The sequence below is a fragment of the Passer montanus genome, unplaced genomic scaffold, assembly GCF_014805655.1.
Source record: "Passer montanus isolate IOZ18808 unplaced genomic scaffold, ASM1480565v1 scaffold10, whole genome shotgun sequence".
Taxonomy (NCBI): Eukaryota; Metazoa; Chordata; class Aves; order Passeriformes; family Passeridae; genus Passer; species Passer montanus.
In genome coordinates, this window is record NW_024356505.1 from 4,914,857 (window position 1) to 4,935,161 (window position 20,305).

At 47.2% G+C, this 20,305-nt stretch overlaps 1 protein-coding gene across 2 annotated transcripts; it reads left to right on the forward strand.

Annotated features, from left to right (window-relative positions):
• The first annotated feature begins 211 nt into the window (after positions 1–211).
• Positions 212–5,088, forward strand: EOMES (eomesodermin). Of its 2 annotated transcripts, none has more exons than XM_039709094.1 (6): positions 212–1,015; positions 1,531–1,685; positions 1,949–2,070; positions 2,486–2,644; positions 2,735–2,796; positions 3,305–5,088. In XM_039709094.1, exons 1-6 carry the CDS (start codon positions 264–266, stop codon positions 4,038–4,040), a joined length of 1,986 nt encoding a protein of 661 aa, XP_039565028.1. In that variant the 5' UTR covers positions 212–263; the 3' UTR covers positions 4,041–5,088. The 2 variants fall into 2 exon arrangements, with proteins under 2 accessions (XP_039565028.1, XP_039565038.1); XM_039709104.1 differs by having other exon boundaries at positions 3,362–5,088.
• Positions 5,089–20,305: the final 15,217 nt, after the last annotated feature.

Genomic DNA, 20,305 nt, shown 5'->3' on the forward strand with positions numbered 1-20,305 from the left:
GGGGACGGGGCGCGCACCAAAGTCACAGGTGACTTGTTCCAATTAGTAGCTGTCTAATTAAATTAGTATCACGCGGCCCAGCCAATGGGCCGGCGGGGGTGGAGGGCGCAGACGAGGCAGCCCGGCGCAAGCCCCTCCCCGGCAGCCCGAGGAGCCCGGTATAAATTGCCGCGGCGGAGCAGAGCCCAAGCAGTAGGTCTCCGCGGCCACAGGTCGGGTCGGCACAGGATTGAGTGGGAGCTCGAACGCACCGCCCATCGAGGATGCAGCTGGGTGAGCCGCTGCTGACGGCGGGGGCACTGCCGGGCGCCCCCTTCTACCCGCTGGAGGGCGGCGGGCGCGCCGGAGCCGCGGCAGCTGGAGCTGGGACCGGCGCTGCTGGCGGCTCCCGCGGGCCGCCTGGCTCGGGATCGCCACCTCACCTCGACCTGGACAAGATGCCCAAGAAGTTTAGCACGAACCCCAACATCCTGGGCGAGGCGGAGGCCGTCGAGCCGCCCTTCGCCGCCCCCAAGCCGGACGGTCGCAAGGCCACCCCATGCGGGGACGAGGAGCTGCCCCCGGCCGCCGCCGCCCGCTACTCCATGGACAGCCTGAGTCCCGAGCGCTACTACCTGCAGTCCCCCGGGCCGCCCGCGGCCGACCTGGGCGGGCCCTGCGCGCTGTTCCCGTACCCGCCGGCGGCGCAGCACGGCACGGTCTACCAGCCTCCCGGCGGGCCGCGCTACCCCTACGGCTCCGTGCTGTCCCCGGGCGGCTTCGCGGGTGCCGTGTGCCCGCCCGGCGGCCGGACGCAGTTCGGAGGCGGCGGCGGGTACCAGTACGGGCAGGCGGCGGGCGGCGGACCTCTCTACGGCCCCTACCCGCCGGCGTCGGGCTCCTGCGGCGGGCTCGGGGCGCTGGGGGTGCCAGCCGCCGGCCCGGGCGTGCGAGCGCAGGTCTTCCTCTGTAACCGGCCCCTCTGGCTCAAGTTCCACCGGCATCAGACGGAGATGATCATCACCAAGCAGGGCCGGTAAGTGGGCGCAGGGGGTGGTGGAAATGGAAGGAAGTGGTGTGGTGGTCGGGAATGGGGGGAAGGGGGGGAGGTGGCACCCCCGGGCGCGGCGCTTGCCCGCTCCCCCGGGTGGGAGGTGCATGCTCTGTCCGTCGGTGGTGCCCCGGGATGTCTTCCCCCGAGAAACTACTCCCCTGTTTCCCCACACACGGAGGCCCGGAGGTAAAGCGGGGGTCGGCTGGGGACGGCGCGCGTCGGGTGGCGCTTGCCCGCTCCCCCGGGTGGGAGGTGCATGCTCTGTCCGTCGGTGGTGCCCCGGGATGTCTTCCCCCGAGAAACTACTCCCCTGTTTCCCCACACACGGAGGCCCGGAGGTAAAGCGGGGGTCGGCTGGGGCTCGCCCCTTGCTTCCTTAGTCGCTGTGGTGCCGGGACAGACAGGGCACTCCACGGCCGCCTACAGCATCCGCCGGAGCCCGCGCCCCCTCCCCCGGCCCGCCTCAGCATGCCTTGTGGTTTTCCTCCTTTCCCCAGGAGAATGTTTCCCTTCCTGAGCTTCAACATCACCGGCCTCAACCCCACGGCCCACTACAATGTCTTCGTGGAGGTGGTGTTGGCGGACCCCAACCACTGGCGTTTCCAGGGCGGCAAGTGGGTGACCTGCGGCAAAGCCGACAACAACATGCAAGGTGGGTGCGGGCTCCGCGGGTCTCCTCGCCCCCTTTCCCCGCGGGTCGGTTTCTCGGAAAGGGTTCCCAGTTTGCCTCCCCCTCCCTTCAGGGTCTCCCCCGGCGTCCTGCTGAGGGACGAGCGGCGTTTCTGAGGTCGCCTTGCGGCTCTTTGGCCGCGAGGCGTTTTTGGTGTGCGGGGGCTGTGGGAGGGCGGCCCTGGGGGGCCCAGGGGGAACAAAGCCCCGCGCCCAGCCCGCGATTCACTGGCTCCTCTTCCCCAGGCAACAAGGTCTACGTTCACCCCGAGTCGCCCAACACCGGGGCTCACTGGATGAGGCAGGAGATTTCTTTCGGGAAGCTGAAGCTAACGAACAATAAAGGTGCCAACAACAACAACGCCCAGGTAAGGAGGGGGAGGGAGGCCTGAGGGGCTCTCGGTGGCTCCGCGGGGCAGCCCTGGGTTTTGGGGCTCTTACATCACGTCATCGAGCCGCTAGATCGCCGTGCTTGAGGCTGGGTCATGGAGCTTGTTTTCTTTGTTTCGCCGTATGAATAGTTGAAAATGTAGGGATACGATGTGCGAATTACTTTTGTTTTAGCTATTATATTGATCCCCTGGAGTTTTTCAAAAAGTGGGAGGGGAGTTGATAGCTCTTAGTAAAGCAGGGCTGTGACTCAGCTCCTGATAACAGTTGAAACGGCTCCTTTTCTATACCAAGAGATTAGTTTACAGGGAAAAATGTCATGCTGTAAAATAGGTCTTTTAATGTTAGATGCACTTTGTCTAAAGGTATTGTCTCTTTCATGGTTTCTTTTAGATGATAGTACTTCAGTCTCTACACAAGTACCAGCCCCGACTTCACATTGTGGAAGTGACTGAAGATGGTGTTGAAGATCTGAATGATTCATCAAAAACTCAAACTTTTATTTTTCCTGAAACGCAGTTCATAGCAGTTACAGCATATCAAAACACTGATGTAAGTATGGGTGTATAAAATTGCAATTAAGAACAAAATTTACTTGTGGGTTCACCATCTCATGTTAATGTATTCTGCTTTCACTTTTAGATTACACAGCTCAAAATTGACCATAATCCTTTTGCGAAAGGCTTCAGAGACAACTATGACTCGTAAGTATACTTCTATTTTCTTTTGCAGATGTGTCAGTTAAGGAGGCATGATTCTGGCCTGAAATGTCTGTAGTCATTAATTCTGTTATTCAGCACCAGTACTTCTACTGGCGATTTTGCTTATGTTAAAATGTCTGAATAGTGTATTGTCTAGATGACCTGTCTTTCTGCTGCCTTCTGAATTTTGGTAGGAAACTTGTGTTGGCAGAACCTAGGTGGCCTGCAGATTTTACTGGCAGCACTATATTGGGTGTCTCCACAGCATAGACAGCTTCTTTAGGCAGAAGACTTGCCTAATAGTAATTTTTCACCTTCACTTGTATTACTGCTTGTAGCAATAGTAGAAAATTTACAGTCTAAATCAGATTAAAATAGCAATCCAATTAATTGTAGTTATGATTCTAATTAAGAAACACCTAGTTTCTTCGTGTTTGTGTTTTTGTGTTGTGTTACTGTGATAGTGGAATTGTAAAGAAAAAACACTCAGTATTCCTCTTTTATGTTGTAGCATGTACACAGCTTCCGAAAATGACAGATTAACTCCATCTCCCACGGATTCTCCTAGATCCCACCAGATCGTCCCTGGTGCCCGATACAGCATGCAGCCATTCTTCCAGGAACAGTTTGTCAACAACCTGCCCCCGGCCAGGTTTTACAACGGTGAGAGGACTGTCCCTCAGACAAACGGGCTGCTGTCCCCGCAGCAGAACGAGGAGGTGGCCAGCTCTCCTCAGCGGTGGTTTGTGACGCCCGTGCAGCAGCCCAGCGCCAACAAACTGGACATGAACTCCTACGAGACGGAGTATTCTCACAGCACCTTGCTCCCTTATGGCATCAAATCCCTCCCGCTCCAGACATCCCACGCTCTGGGATACTACCCCGACCCGACCTTCCCGTCCATGGCAGGCTGGGGGAACAGGGGCTCTTACCAGCGAAAAATGTCCACAGGACTAACTTGGCCCTCGAGAACGAGTCCTCCGGGATTCACGGAAGACCAGCTTTCCAAAGACAAGGTGAAAGAAGAAATTGGCTCGTCCTGGGTAGAGACTCCACCCTCTATAAAGTCTCTAGATTCAAATGATTCTGGGGTCTACACAGGTGCCTGTAAGAGAAGACGGCTTTCCCCTAGCACTTCCAGCAACGAAAATTCCCCGACAATGAAATGTGAGGACATTAATGCCGAGGACTACAACAAAGACACTTCAAAAGGCATGGGCTACTATGCATTCTATGCTAGTTCTTAAAGCATTGTTTTTATTACAATTGGCTGGTTTTTGTTGGGTTTTATTTTTTTTTCAGGGTGGCCTTGGGTTTTTTTTGCATTACAATTGCCAAAAAGACTCTTGCCTTCCACCTTGAGTTGTTGTGTGCAATTCTAAAGAAGGTGCCAAAGCTTTTTGACTGTTGCAGGTAACAAAGTAGGGAAAGAGCAAACCGTGGGAGAATTCTTCCCCTTTATTAGAAGGAACCATATGCAGAAGCTGTAAGGAGTACTCTAGTGTCTAAGTATGTGGCATATTTATTGGAGACACTAAAGTATACAGTTTGGGTTGGATCAGAGTCCTGATCAAATCTATGCACTCCTGAGCAAGGAAAGAGGGGGTGGGATCCCAAATTTCATGTCCTTCCCTGCTTTTGATAAAAGGGAACTGGGTTGCAGGGAACTGCACAAATGCTATGTTCTGTTTTAGACTGAGCTGGTTTTTTCAGCCCATCCACAACACAGTTGGCTGAGCTGGATATTGCTCAGCTACAGCTTTTTTTTTTGGCAGAAAATGCCAAAATAAGGCCTGCTTGCCAGGCAGGATTTTGACTTGAAGGTCCTGTTGCCAACGGGATTACAATGACAAATCTGACTTTTCGTAGCTTAGAACTTGCATTAAAAAACCCTGCCTCCATCCCAAAAGCCTAACCTTTACTGAGGCGGCCAAAAACAAAGTGTACAGTTGGTGTTTTGTCTAGGTACACTGTAGAATATTGTGGAATAATGTATAAATAGTTGACCTATAGCTGTTCAGTTGGAAGGACATCCGGTGGTGGTTCGAAGTTCAAAAGGCATTTTTTGATTAATCAAACTTAGCATATGACATTGCAAAAGGAGATTTCTATTTATGTGTATGTCAAGTGACTTTTTCAGCTGCCCTGTATGAAACTGGAAGTGATGTAACTTTACCCATTCTTGCCTATACTTTCAGCCATTTTAAACTGCCCCAGAGCAACTGGCCCGCAAACTTTTTTCCCTCACAATAAACTTGTTTGTTTTTTTGGGGTTTTTTTATGTACATAGCAATAATTTTTAATAAATGTGGTGGTGCCAGGCATAAGACCATACGGCTCTGCCTCATCTTTGCCTCCACTGGGTGTCCCAAAAGGGGAGGAGGGAGCACGATCCTAGGGGATGGGTCTTTATATCTAACCATCCTTTACAGTGCTGGCACTTTATCTGTTCTACTCGCTGTGTGTGGGTTTTTTCCTTTAATTTTCTTTTAAAGTCTCTTGGCTCTTGCTTTGCATCTTCTGCAGAAGCTGGGAGAGCCCCCTGTTCGCTCCAAAATACGACGGTCTCCTGTCCCCTTGCATGCCCCATCCCTCTCCTCCGCGACAGGCGAGGTGTGAGCCCAGCCCCTTTCCCACCCCCTCCGCTTCCCGGAACAAGGCACGAAATTCCCCTGCCCGCTTATCTGAGGGGAAAGCTTCTGGCAGAGCGATTGAATCCCAGCTCCCGCGGCAGCGGGACCTTTCCTGAGGATATGCAGGCAGTAATGGGATTAAGCTGTTAACGATTCCCGGCTGCAAACAAAATAAACGCGGGGCTCAGGCCGGGGCTGTCCCCGGGGGAGGCAGCGCTATCGGGGGGCACCGGCAGGGGCTCCCCCGCTCCGGGGCGGGGCGCGGCGGGTGTCCGAGCGGATTCCGATCAGCGCTGCTCCTCTGCGCCCTGCCAAGCTGTCCTGTCAGCTTCCTCTGCCCCAGGACCCCATCTGGAACAGGACGGGGGCTTGCGGCAGTTTTTAAGAAACTAAAGACCGAGCATATTATTCCTAATTTTTTTATTTTTTTTTAATTAATCATTGTGGCCACCCCCTCCCGAAAAGCCCCCGGGCAGGGCTGTCCCTCGTCCCCACCGATTACACAGCACGGTTCCGCCGCGCTGGGTTATTAAAAGCTGTATATTTTTGCACCGCGCAGTGAAAAATAAGTTAATACTTGTGAAAAGTCCTCACACTGTTTAATAGAAACGTAAGTGCCTGGCTGGCCCCAATTAACACCTTGTGATTATAATGCATTCCTAAAATGGGGTGTCAGACGCCAAATTGTGAATAAAGGTATCTAATTAATCTTCATAGGACGACACTGATAAACAACGCCAGGTTTAAATAAAGATCAAGGAACTGAATGCTTTTTATTTGTTTACATTAACAAAAGATAAAGTTAACTACCCTTGCACTTCGCTTCGTAATGTGATTTACTGCCACAAACAAAGGGCTGCGGGCGGAGAGCTCCGCCTCGCCTCGCCGGGCTTTTTCTCGCGGCTTTGGAGGGAGGGGGACACCCTGAGGGTGAGCGCCCCTTCCTCCGCAGCGCCCGGGCCGGGCGGGCGTGTGCCGGGAAATGCGGCACCGCCTCGGCCGCGGGGAGCGGCCCCGGCCCCGCCACTTCCGACGCTCTCGCATGAGAGCTGCCTTCGAGTTTGGAGCGTGAGCTGCCCGGGCACGGCGGGGCTAGAGCGAAATAAAGAAATAAGGAGTAGTTCGCACCGCTGCGGTGGCGTGCGGCGGGAGGGGGAGTGAGAGCCCTGCCCGATGGAGAGGGAAAAACTTCGTTCTAGGTCGGGGGGAATCCGACCCGCGGCGGGGCAAAGGCTCTGCCCGTCTCGGGGCTCGGCTCCTTTCCCCTTCCTCCGGCGCCGTGAAGCCGGGCTACCCACCCTGGGTCCGCTCCCCCCGAGTGAGCAGTTCCCTGGGATATTCCCTCCCTTGAACCCAGGGCGCGGTGCGGTGCTCTGGGTGCGTAGCTCTGATTTTTAAATAGCAAAAGCGCCCGGCGGGGCAATAGAGGCAGCGGAGACAGGCTTGAGGCCGTTCCTCGCCGAAGTCTCTGGTTTTTGGCGGTGTTTTCGTTAAAGCAGACCGGGCACGTCGAGAACAACCCTCTGGTAATTTTTTTCCAACGAAACTTCATCCCTCGCTGCTCGCCCCAAACCGTATCGCCCTGGCTTCACACCCGGGCGGGGAAAGGAAACGACCCCGAAGCTCTTTCTTCCGACGGCACCGGCCCGACCCTCTCTGGGGAAAGGGCTCCTTCCTCCTCAGGGCGGCCGGCTCCGCGCTCCGGGCAGGAAGGAGCAGATATTTTTCGGTATGCTTTCTCTTCGAGCAATGGGATGGGGTTTTACTTTCGGTCTGAATTTCCGCTCCCACCTTCCTCCTCGCCGCCTTATTAACACCTGCTCGCGTGTTGCCAGCCCCTCCTCTCGGAGGGGAGCGCGGCGTTAATGGAGGGGGCCTTTCCCGGGAAAGGTGATTTTTACAGCCCCCGCCCAGGGTCGCCTCTGAGGCCGCGGCCGCCGAAGTGGGAATAGGGCCCCGATGGCTCCTGCGGTACCGTTATGTTTCAGAAATTCCCCTTCCCGACGGGAATATTGGCCTGCCGTGCCGGCCGAGTTCGGCTGGGGGGTCTCGGCTCTGGGTCGAAAGTAGAGGCGGGGGGAATGAGGCGAAGAAGACGGGGCCTGCTGGCACTTCCCTCATGTCCGCCACCCCATGAAATTGTGACTTTAATTATGTAGTATTTATTATTATTATCATCATCATCATCATCATTATCATCATTATTATTATTTATTTCTGCCCTACATTGTTTTATACATTCAAGCCGAATCCCCCAGCCCCCTGAGCTCTGTAGCCCACTCATCCTTTTCCCCAGATCTTCACAGCCGTGATCATAATGATACGAGTATGGCTAATATAAATATTAATCTAAATCCTTATTGGGAGGATTTTAGTGCTTTCTGGGTATCACAGATATGTAATCCAGGGGAGAATGGCATTAGCTGGAAAGTGTGGAGTGCAAAATATGATTTGAATAAAAAGATAGGGTGGTATCTAATATTTCCTTTAGGGAGTACTATACTCTGAGCTGTCAGAACCGATTGTGTAAATAGAGGAGACTGAGGGATGTGATCCTAATCATATTGATGAAACATTCATCTGAAAGACCGAGTGCAACCAGAAGGGACTCACTAGGAATACAATTAAATCCTAATCTGGGAAGGAGGAATCCTCTGCAGGTTTCCCTCTAACCTCTCTCCCATTTTCATTTCAGAGTCAGATAAAATGCAGGAGAGGAAGGAGAAATACAGGAGAGATGATGGAATGCTGTGTGGTTTGCCTGCCCTGTAGGACTGCATAAACACAGGGAGTGCTGGGTGGAAAGGGGGTAAATCTGCAGTTCTGATCCTGGTGAGTAAAAATAAAGGCCTAGCTTTTTAGTCACTACCTGCCTGCAGAGGGCTTCCACCTGTGAGTGATGTTAGTCAGGTGCAGGAGGTCTCTGTTTCTGGAGGGACAGTGCTTCTCCTACCCAGGCTTTGACTGTTTAGTTCCAGACTGCAGAGCAAAATTGATTTTTCTGTCTGCTGTGTGCAATTCAGTTTCTATCCGCTGCAGGGAACTGCCTTCTTGCTGATGTTTATTAGCAAAAGGGTTAATTTCCAGCCTGTTCTGACCAGTGCCCCTCAAAAGATGGTCTGAGGAGATGAGTGGGACAGGGCTTCAGAGGATGTGGTTCCTGTAAGAGCACTAAACCCTGGCTGACTGCTCTTCATCCATCTTGCTTTTGGGGAAGGCACTGAGCACGTGGGTTTTCCGAGCACGTGCCACTTTTTGGCTCACACCACTAAAATGAATGAAAGCAATGAATACCTAAATTCATACAGTGATGGTGTTTGCAGCTTGAAAAGGAGCCTGCATTCTTCATCTGCTCACTGTCAGACTTCTTTGAGTGTCTGAGACCCAAATCTGATCGGGTGTTTTTAGAGTTTTTCCAAAGTCACTTGTTCTCTCTCTGAGCTTGAGCTCAAGCAAAAAGCAAAGTGATTTCCTTCTTCCTGGAGTGTTCTCCATAGAAAGACCCCCTCCCCACACCCCAAAAAAAAAAAGGTCAGTTCTCTTTTCTGTGGGGTGTGATGTCTGTAAATGAGGAAAGGACATGTGGAGTGGGGCATCCATGAACAAATCTGTATTAGGAGCTCCATGTGTGTCCATATTCTCTTCTGCTGAAGTATGAGCTCTGCAGTTTCACTGGTTTGTAGAAGGACTCTTGTGGATGAAGTAGGCACTGCTAAAGTATGTGCCCCATAAAGAAGCATCATTTTAGCAGGTTTGAAAATGAAACTTCGTGTTAAGGTTCCTCTGTACTGTGGTTTTATATGGCAGCACACAGTAGGAGGGCAGAGGGCTCTGTTCTGTTATCCCTGGGTTTCTTGGAGCAGGGTTAGGTTTCTGTGGTGTGGGTAGGGCACTGATCATTACACTTCATGGAGTAGTTATTATTCATTTGTCCACAAAGCAATGTAGTTCTTGTAAATTGCTTGGCATAGTTGCATACTTCCCTTGAAGAAGAAAACAACTTTATTAGGAAACAAAATAGTTTGGTAATACATTAGAGTGTTGTTGTTTTTAGTGATAAGCTCTCAATACCAGAAATTTTATTGCTTTCCTCTCCTCACTTCTCATTCCAGGTAGAAATACTCTAAAATGATATTCCTGCCCTGATAAAGGTATGATTTGAGCAAACAGACCTGTTAAATTTACACTGCAGAGGGCATGTCAGTGCAAAGATATCTCTTCAGGAACTATTCACAATAGCATGTAAATTTTATCCTATCTCTTGCTCCAGATAGGACAGACAAAGCTTCACCTGTGCAGCCTGGTGTCTTCTGATACCTTGATTAGCTCATTTTCCATTAACTTTGTGTTGTATATTGCAAGATTATGGTTAACCCAACTCTTCTGTTACTTCTTCCAGTGAAGGCAGGATTCAGCTCTGCTGCCTTTCTTTCAGCTCCTTTGCAGGTCTCCTTATTTGAAAAGATCTATCCGGTAAATTTTTTGTTTTGAGGGAAAATATCTTTGATCCAGAAGAAAGATTTTGGCAAAATCTGTGACATTTGAGTGGTCTTACTTTTACTCAGAGGAAAAATTAAGTTTCTAAAGTTTGTGCCAGTAATGATCCTGAATAGCAGATAAATCTGCATTGTACATCTCTCTTTCAAATATGCAGCATATTTCTCTACTTCATCTGCTTTAGTTATATGTGCATAACAAAACTTTGGAAATGCCTGCTGTCAGCATAGGGGAGAGAACAACGGGGTTTTTTTTCAGTCACATCAATTCTCTACTTCACTGTGCAGCAGCAGAAATGCTCATGCTGGCACTGAGCAGAGAGAAGAAATGGAGCAGAATGTAAGAATGAAAAACTTGCATATTCCTGCCAGGGGTGCTGGTGACTGCTTTCAGCAGTTTAAGCAGCAGTATTTGTAATGGTTTTTCTTTTCCTCTTCCATACCACCCCTCACCACTCAATTGCAGCACGTGACAGTGAATGTCTGCGTGCTGGCCTGGCCAGTTTAGGCACTGACCTTCAAAAGCATTTAAGCAGGCTGGTGTAAACACTCTTCTCTGGAAAATGGTGAGAGGACTTTTGGATAGAGTGGAGATGCCACAGTGGTACAATCACAGCATTTAGGTATCTGTGGGCATATGGTGAAATGCAGGTTTAGAGCACCTCTCATACCCCAGAACAGCTGTCCATGGGCATGCACTTGTTCTACCATTTACTTTGTGGTTCCTTGACTGTGGTTAGGTCTTTCTAGCAATTTCCTCACTCCAACCCTGGGAAGAGAAGAAGAGAAAGCCATTCCCATAGGCATCAGCAAACATGAGCTCCCTGTTTTTGCTGTACCACAAAAAGCTTAGTTGTTGCATAGTATAATGGAATGTGTAACAGCCAGAATGTGGTTTCTGTTCCCAAAAACTGTGATTAACATGTGGGTTAAGTTCTTGTTTCTGACATTCCCACTGACTGAGAAACCTTAGAGGAGGTGCCATACATTCCCCTGGAAATGGGCTGAAATTTTAGGAGTTTCAGGGCAGTGTCTCCTGGAGCTGCAGGAAGGATGGATGCTCTGTGGCAGGCTGCTTTTCATTTCACATTTGGCTTGGAACAAGGGGTGTGTTTTGTTCTAGTACACTATACAAGAAATGAACAAGCAAAAAATAGTGTAGTATTTCACCACAGAGTTAAAAAAATAGATCCCACAGCCATTGATAGGATTGTTCTGAAGTCTGGGGTGATGACTGACTTCTGCTAGACTGGATTGTGGGTGTTTTTGGTAAGTGGTTAAGGTGTCTCCCTCTGCTCTGACTTGTGTTTAGTCTCTGTAGAGAAGCATGAAGGATACAAAATGAGACACAGTGCCTTGTTAATGTTTTCTCAACCCAGCCTGGGACTGGAGGTGGAAAAAAAAAGCCTACTTCAGGACTGGAAATTCAAAAAAACCCAAACTCACAGATCCATTTTCTCGTTGGTGGGATGTTCTCCAAACCAGGAGTTACAGAGAGAGCACAAGCAGCAGGAAACAGGCAAATTGTGTTCCTCCACCCTCTTCACATTCATCACGCTTGATCTGCATCGTTGTCCACGCTGATATTTCATATTGTTCTGCTGAGAGGTGCTAATGGCTGCCCATCGCGTTTAAAGATCACTGACATATAGAATGAAAACACTCCATAGAAAAGTTTAAAGATTGACCCTAACCACACCTAGAAAAAATCCTGGTGGACAGCAGGTAGATTAGCTCTCTTTTGTCTTTCAACGTTCCCTGTCATAATAGGCCAAAGCTCTCAGCTTCGGCATTAAAACTAAAAGCTCTCTTATGGAATGTCTTTACTGAAGAGGAAGAGTGAATCTGTGGGAGGGGGATTGAGCTCATTCATGGTTTCATTGACTGTGAGAAAGAGATATGAACTGTCTCTCTGTAGTCTTTCCTTTTTAGGCTTGGCTTGCAGGTCCATCTCTTGCCTTGCACCAGCTGTGGGGCTCATCCAGTTTCTCTGTGAGTCGGTTTATTTTACAGATTTGGCAGAAAATGCATCCAGGAGAAAAGGACAATTGCATCTTGTGGGGTTCTCGAGTTGGGTTCTCGAGCTGGCTGAGGCCCAACAAGAGCAGAGGCAGTGCAGAGGAGAGGGCAGGATCTGGTTTTGGTGTGGCCTTATGTTGGTTTATTTTGTGATACTGTGAATTGTGAAATTGCAGCTTTATCATTCAAAAAGACAAAATTCTCTCCTTCAGATTAAATGGTGTTTTCCCAGGTGATTGGGATAAATGTTTCATGCGTTTCTGTTCCTTTTGAGTGTCCAGAAAGGCCAAAGTCCTGGGAAAAGTCACTCACTGTACCATGGCTGTAGGAAATGTGGGGATCAGATAGGAGGAGATGTCAGGGAACACAGTAATGCACATGTTGCTTGATTGTGTGACTTTCCTTGTGCAGGCTGGTGACCCTGTATATCTCCCAAATTTAGCTACAATTAATGACATCCCTGTTGGGATAGATTTCCTGGGACTAATTTATGAACAAGGAGATATACACTGAGTTCACAACTTCTGCATCAGGCTCTGGCAGTGGAAAATGTTTCCTTTATCTTTGTGAGGAAGGTACAATTGGAGAAAGCTAAAATCCAGTGTATGAGTAGCAGGCTGTGCTAATTTGGAAAACTAGAAGTTCATTATTATGGACTGGCTGATTAAGATGTGGTCCATGTTGTGCTGCATAGGCAGCATCATGTTTGCTGTCATCTCACAGGACACTTGGAAATTCCAGCCAACAGCACCTGAGAGAAAGAGAAGAGTGCAGAATTGTGTGGTGGCCACTGTCCAGGCACAGATAATTTGACAAATCTTTGTCTTATTTCAAAAAGATGATGCATGCATTCAGGAACATGGGGCTGTAATTCTTCAGTCCTAAAAAAACCCAAAAAGCAGTAAAGATCCTTAGTTCTTGACTTGGTCGTGCAGAACTGTTGATTCAGGAATGACACACATACTTCATTCTTGTGTTTGAACTCAAGAGTAAGGTGCTCTCTGTTCATCCCTTTGGCCTTCCTCCATGCCTGCTAGACTTCCTGCAGGCAGGAATGGGCTTCTCATGCTTTGAGGTGGTTGCTCCTGAAGACCAGCCAGCTCTCACAGGCTTTCCTTTCCCTCCCTCAGCAGTCTTCCACGGGATCCTAACCAAGAACAACTCTGAATTAAGCTGAATTCTGCTCTGAAGTGTCAGTTTGTAACTGTATTATTTATCTTTCTCACTTCTCAGAGCTTTAATCACAATCTTACAGCTGCCCTTTACATCCCATTGTAAGAATTCCAGAAGACTCACAAGTCATGTGCACAGAGAAATTACCATCAACACAGACTGGAAATGTGGATTTTGCCTGCCCAGGTGCATTACCCTGCCTGCAGATATCAGGGTGGTTCTCATCCTGAGTACTGATGGGGACCAGAGCTCTGGAGTACCAGCTCATGGAGCTTCCTTCAGCTTTCAAACAAAGGCTTCTCCTCCTCCCCCTCCTGACCAGGAGGTCGGTAGCAGGCCCCTGGTACAAAGTCATCAGTGTTGGACTTCACCCTCTGATCCTCACCCATGTCTGGACTCACTTGTCACTTGTTCAAAGCAAAGCAGTGTGTCTTGCAGCCAGCCCTTTGCACGGACTCTAAGTCATCCATATTCCTCACCTTCCCAGTGTGTTTGTTCTCAAGAGCTTGTATTCATCCCTAGCAACAATCCAGCCATGTGAGCTGTCCCACTGTGATCCTATAACCCTGTGAGATGCCACCCAGCAATCTCCTTTTTTCATCTGTTTTCAGACTGCAGGTACTTTCTTATGTTCCTCTTTGATTTTTTTTTGTCACAGTCCCTGGGATTTCAGATCCTCAGGGGTGAGTGCTGCTTTTTGGAGCTGCCCTTTTCTCACTCCTTCTGTATCTACCTCAGTGCCCAGCCCTCTTTCAGCAATGCCTTGTTCTTGTCTCTTTTCATCAAGTAAATGGGAGTACTAAAAGCATTTTAGTTTCTCACTGCGCTGGTTTGGTGGCAGTGTAGGAGCTGGATACTCCAGCAGCCCTTGAGCTTGTTCCTGCTCTGAGCCATGAGGGAAGCCTGCCTGAGGTGTCGAGCCTTAGCCCTACATCACCTTGAGATCCCGTGCTGGGAAGTTTCCTTTCTGGAGGCAGTGCTAGATGGAGTAAGTCCTCGCAGGGCCTGGCAGTGGCGGTGGGATCCTGCATGGATGCTCTCATGATTGGTGTGCTGGTTTAGGGTGCTTCTGCTGCTGGTGTGGGGACCCAGTTCCATGTCCTCAGCAGCAGCCTGCACAAGGATGGAGCCTGGATCAGCAGGCTGGAAGCTGATGGGGTGGGTCAGTAGCAGAAGGGAGGCCTGACTCTGGTGGGTGTACAAGGGAAAGAGAGAACTTGGAGACCTGGATCAGCACTGAAGGGCATGCCAGGCATGCACTGCTGAGCACTGGGAGCAGAGGAGGAAGGTGCAGAATGAAGATCTGAGGAGGGTCAGTTGTGGAGCCAGGGTGAAGATGTGATAAGTGTCAAACAAAGCCTGCTGGAAGAATGGAGCTGGAGCATATCCAGAAAAGGACAACAAAGCTGATGAAGGGCCTGGAGCACAAGTGTTATGAGGGGCAGCTGAGGGAGGTGGGGCTGTTTAGCCTGGAGAAAAGGAGGCTCAGGAAAACCTTATTGTTCTCTACAATTGCCGGAAAGGAGAGCTAGCCAGGTGTGAGGTCAATCTCATGTCCCACATAATGGGACAAGGGGGAGCTGCTTCAAGTTGCACCAGAGGAGGTTTAAATTGGATATTAGGATAAATGTTTTTGCTGAGTGCTCAGGCATTGGAACAGGCTGCCCAGGGAAAGTGGTGGAATCATTGTCCCTGGAAGTGTTCACCAAATGTTTAGACATGGCTCTTGGGGATAGTATTTGGTGGTGGACATGACAGTGGTGCATGGTTAATGGCTTGGACTTCGTGATCTTAGAGGCTTTTTCCAGACGCCCTCCAGGATTCTTATGTACCTTTCAAGTCTTAGCTGAAGAGTTTTCATCAAGAAAAATGATTTCATGGAAACTTAGTGATTTATATTATGTGATTCTCTCACCTTTTAAAATCTGATGGTAAGTGCCCTATAACCAGAATTACCATTTTATGGGATTGTGTTGATAAACACTGTATTTCAGTTTTAAAAGTGAAGTGTTGGTAACTGCTAGGAAGTCATGCTTAACCCTCAGTCACAGAATTATCACTGTCACAGGCGTGTTTGATGCAGTATGAATTTTGGATGCTACTATTACTATTAATAAGTGAAATGCACCTTCAGTTTCTATTTTGCAACTGTGTGGGAAACTCACAGAATGCCATAAATTATTGCAGCCTCATCATCAGTTGTATTATGATGTAGTATCAGAAGATTAGTATAAAGAAAATATCTTCTTGAGCCAGTGCTTTAAATTGCTGAAAAGAGTCAAAATTCTAAAGAGAGGTGCCAATCTGTCAGGTAAATAAGTGTATTTAGTGTCCTACTTGTTCTGAAAATACCATTGAAGTTTCTGTGCTGCAGCAGTTGCTCCAAAATCCCATGCAATGTAATGAATAAAGCAGGAGTTCTGCTGTCTTTTAAATGGAAATACTCTGCTGCCATGTTGGAACACAGTAGCCTTTCTTATGGGACTAGACAGGCTGAATTTAAACAGACGGTTTTCACTCATATTTTTTTTTCCAAAAGTGTCCAAAATGCTTCAGATCAAATAATTTTGAATGTTTTGTACTACTTATAAATTTTTTGAGGCAGTCTTGCTTTATGGCCTCAGCCTACAACTGCAAAAGTATATTTAGCTAGCTGCCTTCTGACAGCACTCAGGAGCAAATAGTATCTTGGGTTCACTGCTGTTTATTAGGAGCAGCATTGTATGAGGGCAAAACTTTCACTGAAATGGATCCGTAGGAGCTGGCTCATTGGCTCCTACGTAATAATGTCATATTCTGACACTTCTGACCACTTCCATTTCAAATGAGAAATTCCCTATTTGTTTCTTGTACAGTCCTGGCAATCTGTTGCTTTTTTCTGTGGATCAGACAAAATCAATGAGCTGCTGAGCTCTGAAGTTCATGCTTTTCTCAGAGTTGTTTCTGAGTAAGTCAGGTATCTTCACTGCCTGAGCTCCTGATGAAAAATTGGACATAAATCCCTAAGGAGGAGTGTGGGTCTGCAGAGGGTGTAGGCTGTTGGGCATTGAAAAAAAGAACTGACTGCAGCAAAAATCAAGTGGTCAGCACTTCCCAGGGACAGCCCTTGAGCTGTACCTTTTAAATGCCAAGTTGGAGCTTCTTGCTTCTTTCCACAAAACGAAGTCCAGTTCTGCAGCATGGAGCCCAGCACAGTCACATCAGGAAGAAGTGGGAAGGAGTTGCACACAGATTCTTGTTGCTCGTGCAGTGTTTTAGTCCCTATTACATCCCTTTTGTGCATGTCTGCTCTGAAGCTGACTTCCTTTCAGCACTAGAGCTGGACCCATCAGCACACTTCCAGACCCATGAGGAGCTGCTGCACCTGTGCGTGGTGTTTCTCACTGCTGAAGATGTTCTAACTTGGTTTGAGTTCTGCTCTGTGGTGCATTGTAGCAATCTCCAAATTGTGGGGCTGTTCCTGAATTGTAAGAACTACCACGTCAGTTAAAACAGGACAGCCCTAGGAGGAAGGCTTCCCCATCGTGGAGGAAGGAAGGATCCAGGTGTCAGCCTTGAGGGATATGCCTAACTTCCATAAACATAATAGTGTCAGCTTCCATGCAGTAATTCATAGAGACCTGTTCTCTGGGCTTGCAGCTCTCCAGCATTTCTGACTGCAAATGTAACACTTGTCACAGCAAACGGGGTATGTTTTTAGCATGCTCCTAAATATGCAAAGGATGAGTACATACATAATGATCTAGCATGCAGTCTTTCACATGCAGCTTGGAAAAGGCAAGGGAGCGTAGTTGGGAGAAAGATAAAGTAGGATACAAGTAGTAAAACTTTTCCCAGAGAAGTGGGAATGTTTCTGAAATTGTTGGCTGGAATTAGAGACTTTCCTAAAGTAGGGTGCCTTCAGACTAGCTAAGAGAGGCAGGGTCACAAAGGCCTGGATAAGGCAGTCTGCACGTTGATAGGTAGTGCTTACCAGTCTCACTGGATGTTATTTATTCATGCATCACTATTGAAGTTAATATGAGTAGAACATGCTGAATTTGGCCCTAGGTTAGTAACACAAAATTGTAGCTCTTTAAAATGGATGTGAACAGAGATGGTCCAGTGCTGCATTGGCTCTGAGAGTTGTTGGTTTGAGGGGATTTGGGATTTTTGTTCTGGCAGATTTTCTTTAGGTGTGGGGGATGGTTGGTGGAAGAACAACATGAATATTTTTCCTACTAATCTAATAAGAGAAGAATTAGCCTAGAAAAGGAGAAAAAAAATCTATTCCTTTAGATGTTAGGTAAGGTGCTGCCTTATTCCTCTTAGAAATAGAGCTTTCATGTGTTATATTCCATAGTAGGCCCCCCAAAAAGATGCATATCTTTTGCCTGGGGTGAGCAACTCCTGAGATTTCTGAAGTCAGGCTAGTACATTAACACCTTAGATTTAGGTAGCGCAGGGCTACAAGCAAATGTCTTTGGATGACAGAAGCAAATCAGACACTGCTTTTGTATGTCACGAGGGATTATTCTGTTTTAGTGCTATGCCCTTTGGCTTTATAAATGCACCTGTAGTGCTCCTGTGGTTAGTGCAAAGGATCTTGGTAGAATTAATTTGCTATAGTTGTTTTGTCTTTGTAAATAGCAAATGTTAGAACTGGCTGTACACAAACAGCTTTTCAAACCTTACATGTATTGTTTGCAGTGGTTCAGGGATAGGGAAGTCTTCTGTGCTATAATGCTAGCACTGAGTGCAGCAAAGTACTTTGCCATTCACAAAAGGTGATCTTTGTGGAAGCAGGAGAAATTTATGGCTGTGTCTGGGCACAAAAAGGTGGGAGATAAAGTCTAGGAAATCTAGGGGTGGATCACCAGATATGGGTTATGGCTGTGCCTTTGCTGAGAATTTTAAAAATTCTCATCTGATTCCATGTCATCTACTGTGTTATTTTTTAAATTGGAATAAAGGGTTCTGAGAGCTCGTAATCTTTATGTGGCACTGTCACCATGCAGAAGTAACCATTAACTGACATTTTGGGAACAGAGATACTGATCTGTGAAATGCTATGTCAAATAATGAGTACTTTGAATTCTCTAGAGATATGGAGGGACATAAATGTTTGTAGTATCAAGAAAGTTTGTACCAATATCCCCTACTTCCCTTTTATTAGATCCACAGAGGATTTAAACTAAAAAAAAAAAAAATCTGCAGTTCTATTTCAAAGACAGTTTTGTGGTTGAGGTTTTTGGTTGATTTTTATATGGCATAAAGATGGTATCACATGTCATGTTATTAGGTGAAGTCTGCTGAGCACTCGCTGTGCTTTCTGTTGTCCAGCTCTGCTTCACAGCAGCAGCAGAAGACAGAAGTGTAAAAGGAAAGAAGAAAGAACAGGAAAGAGAGGGGTTATGACTAGGTGGCTTTCTAATTATCTTGCTAATAAATTAAGAATTTGTTAGATGTTCTGAGACCTGGCAAATTTTAATTGATATCAGTTGCTAAAGTCATAGATTTTTAGCTGCCTTTTTAATCTGAGTCTGCTAGGATAAGACAGCATAAAGAAACCTTGCCTAAGACAAGCTGGTGAGCTGTGGGATTTTTCAGTAATGTAGGGATGGAAAAAGTGGGACAGAGAAATAAAAGGAGAGACAGGAAAGATGTTAAGAGCAGGAAGATGCTTGGAAGTTTTGTGCTTTGATGTTAGTGTTTAGATGAAGGCGTAGTGACCTAGGCTGAAGGCCTGGTGTGGTTTGCTGGATCATCTCTCAGGATCAGTGTGGTTGGGGTTCCTGTGTGCCAGGGTGGGGCACAGGAACACAGAGGTCATGTGGCATTAGGCCAAGAGTCTGCCTTGGGCAGCACGTTGTCCCTGGAGCAGCTAAGACAGTGTAAGAGTTATGGATTGATAGCTCTCCTGAGAGCTTCCAGCTTTAAGGATTTCCCGAGCTCTTTCTGGACTATCATGCCTAACACTTCCTTGATGTGGTTTAATCCTGATTCCCCATAGGAAACCCTTAAATTCTACTGCCTTTCATTGCAATAATTTGGTTGCAGATTTCCCCACTGGAAATCTCAACCCGTGTTGCTGAGATTTATGCTTTTCAAACCACTTCTGTTAATCATCAGTGCCAAATGAAAAGCACTCTAAAAGCCTAAATGGGGTTTGCTTATGCTCTTACTCTTTGATTTACCAGGAATGGCCCCTCTTTGATTTTAGATATTATTTTAATCTTCTCATTTTTCTTATCCTGAACTTTTTTTTTCTAAATAGCCTACATTTCCACCCAGTGCTTGAGTCAAATCAGAACATAAATACAATTCCATGTGACAGACTTCTCTTACTTTGTTTTGAGAGCTACAAACATTGCATATTTTGAGGTGCTGAGATAGGACGTAAGTATTTCAACTTTTTGCTATTTGGCATTCATTATAAATGTAACTGAATGTGTTAAGTGGGGAGCCTAAACAAACACCTAACTCTTACAGGTATCTTGTGTTAGTGGTAGGCTGATATTTTGGGGTATATCGTGTTTATTACTTGTTTCTGAATTAGTGGAAACTCTGAACACTCTTAATACTGAAGACAGAACATTATTTGGAAGTATAAACAGGCCTGAGGATTTGCAAATGTGCAGACACACTAGTAAGTTTTTACTACCCTTCACTTGAATCTGCCATGAGCTCTTTCTAGGTTGTCCTGTGAATGAATATCTAGGTTTCTGTTTGCATATAATGTATTAAATGTAATATATATAATAGATATAATATATACAATATATAATATATACAATATATAATATAATATAATATAATATAATATAATATAATATAATATAATATAATATAATATAAAATAATATAATATAAATATTCACATTACAACAAGCACAGAAGATTGTTTTCTTCAGTAGTATAAACTAGGATTTAAAATTCTTTTAAAATAAGCTTTTGGTACTTTCCCTGACTTCAGATCCCTGAGGATGCAGGTAAACCATAACTGCAAAATTTTTTTCAAGCTTGGAGCTGGGATAAGCTCTGCAGGATATATTTTAGCCCAGAGTGATACATTCTGCCAGTCTCTGCGAGGTCCAGCAGTGCCACACGGTGCTGTGGCTGCTGCCAGCCTGGCTGAGAGAAGAGGGGGCTCTTCACTTGGGGAGGAGTTGCTCAAAGCCCGGTTCTGAGCTCAAAGCTCCGCTGGGGACC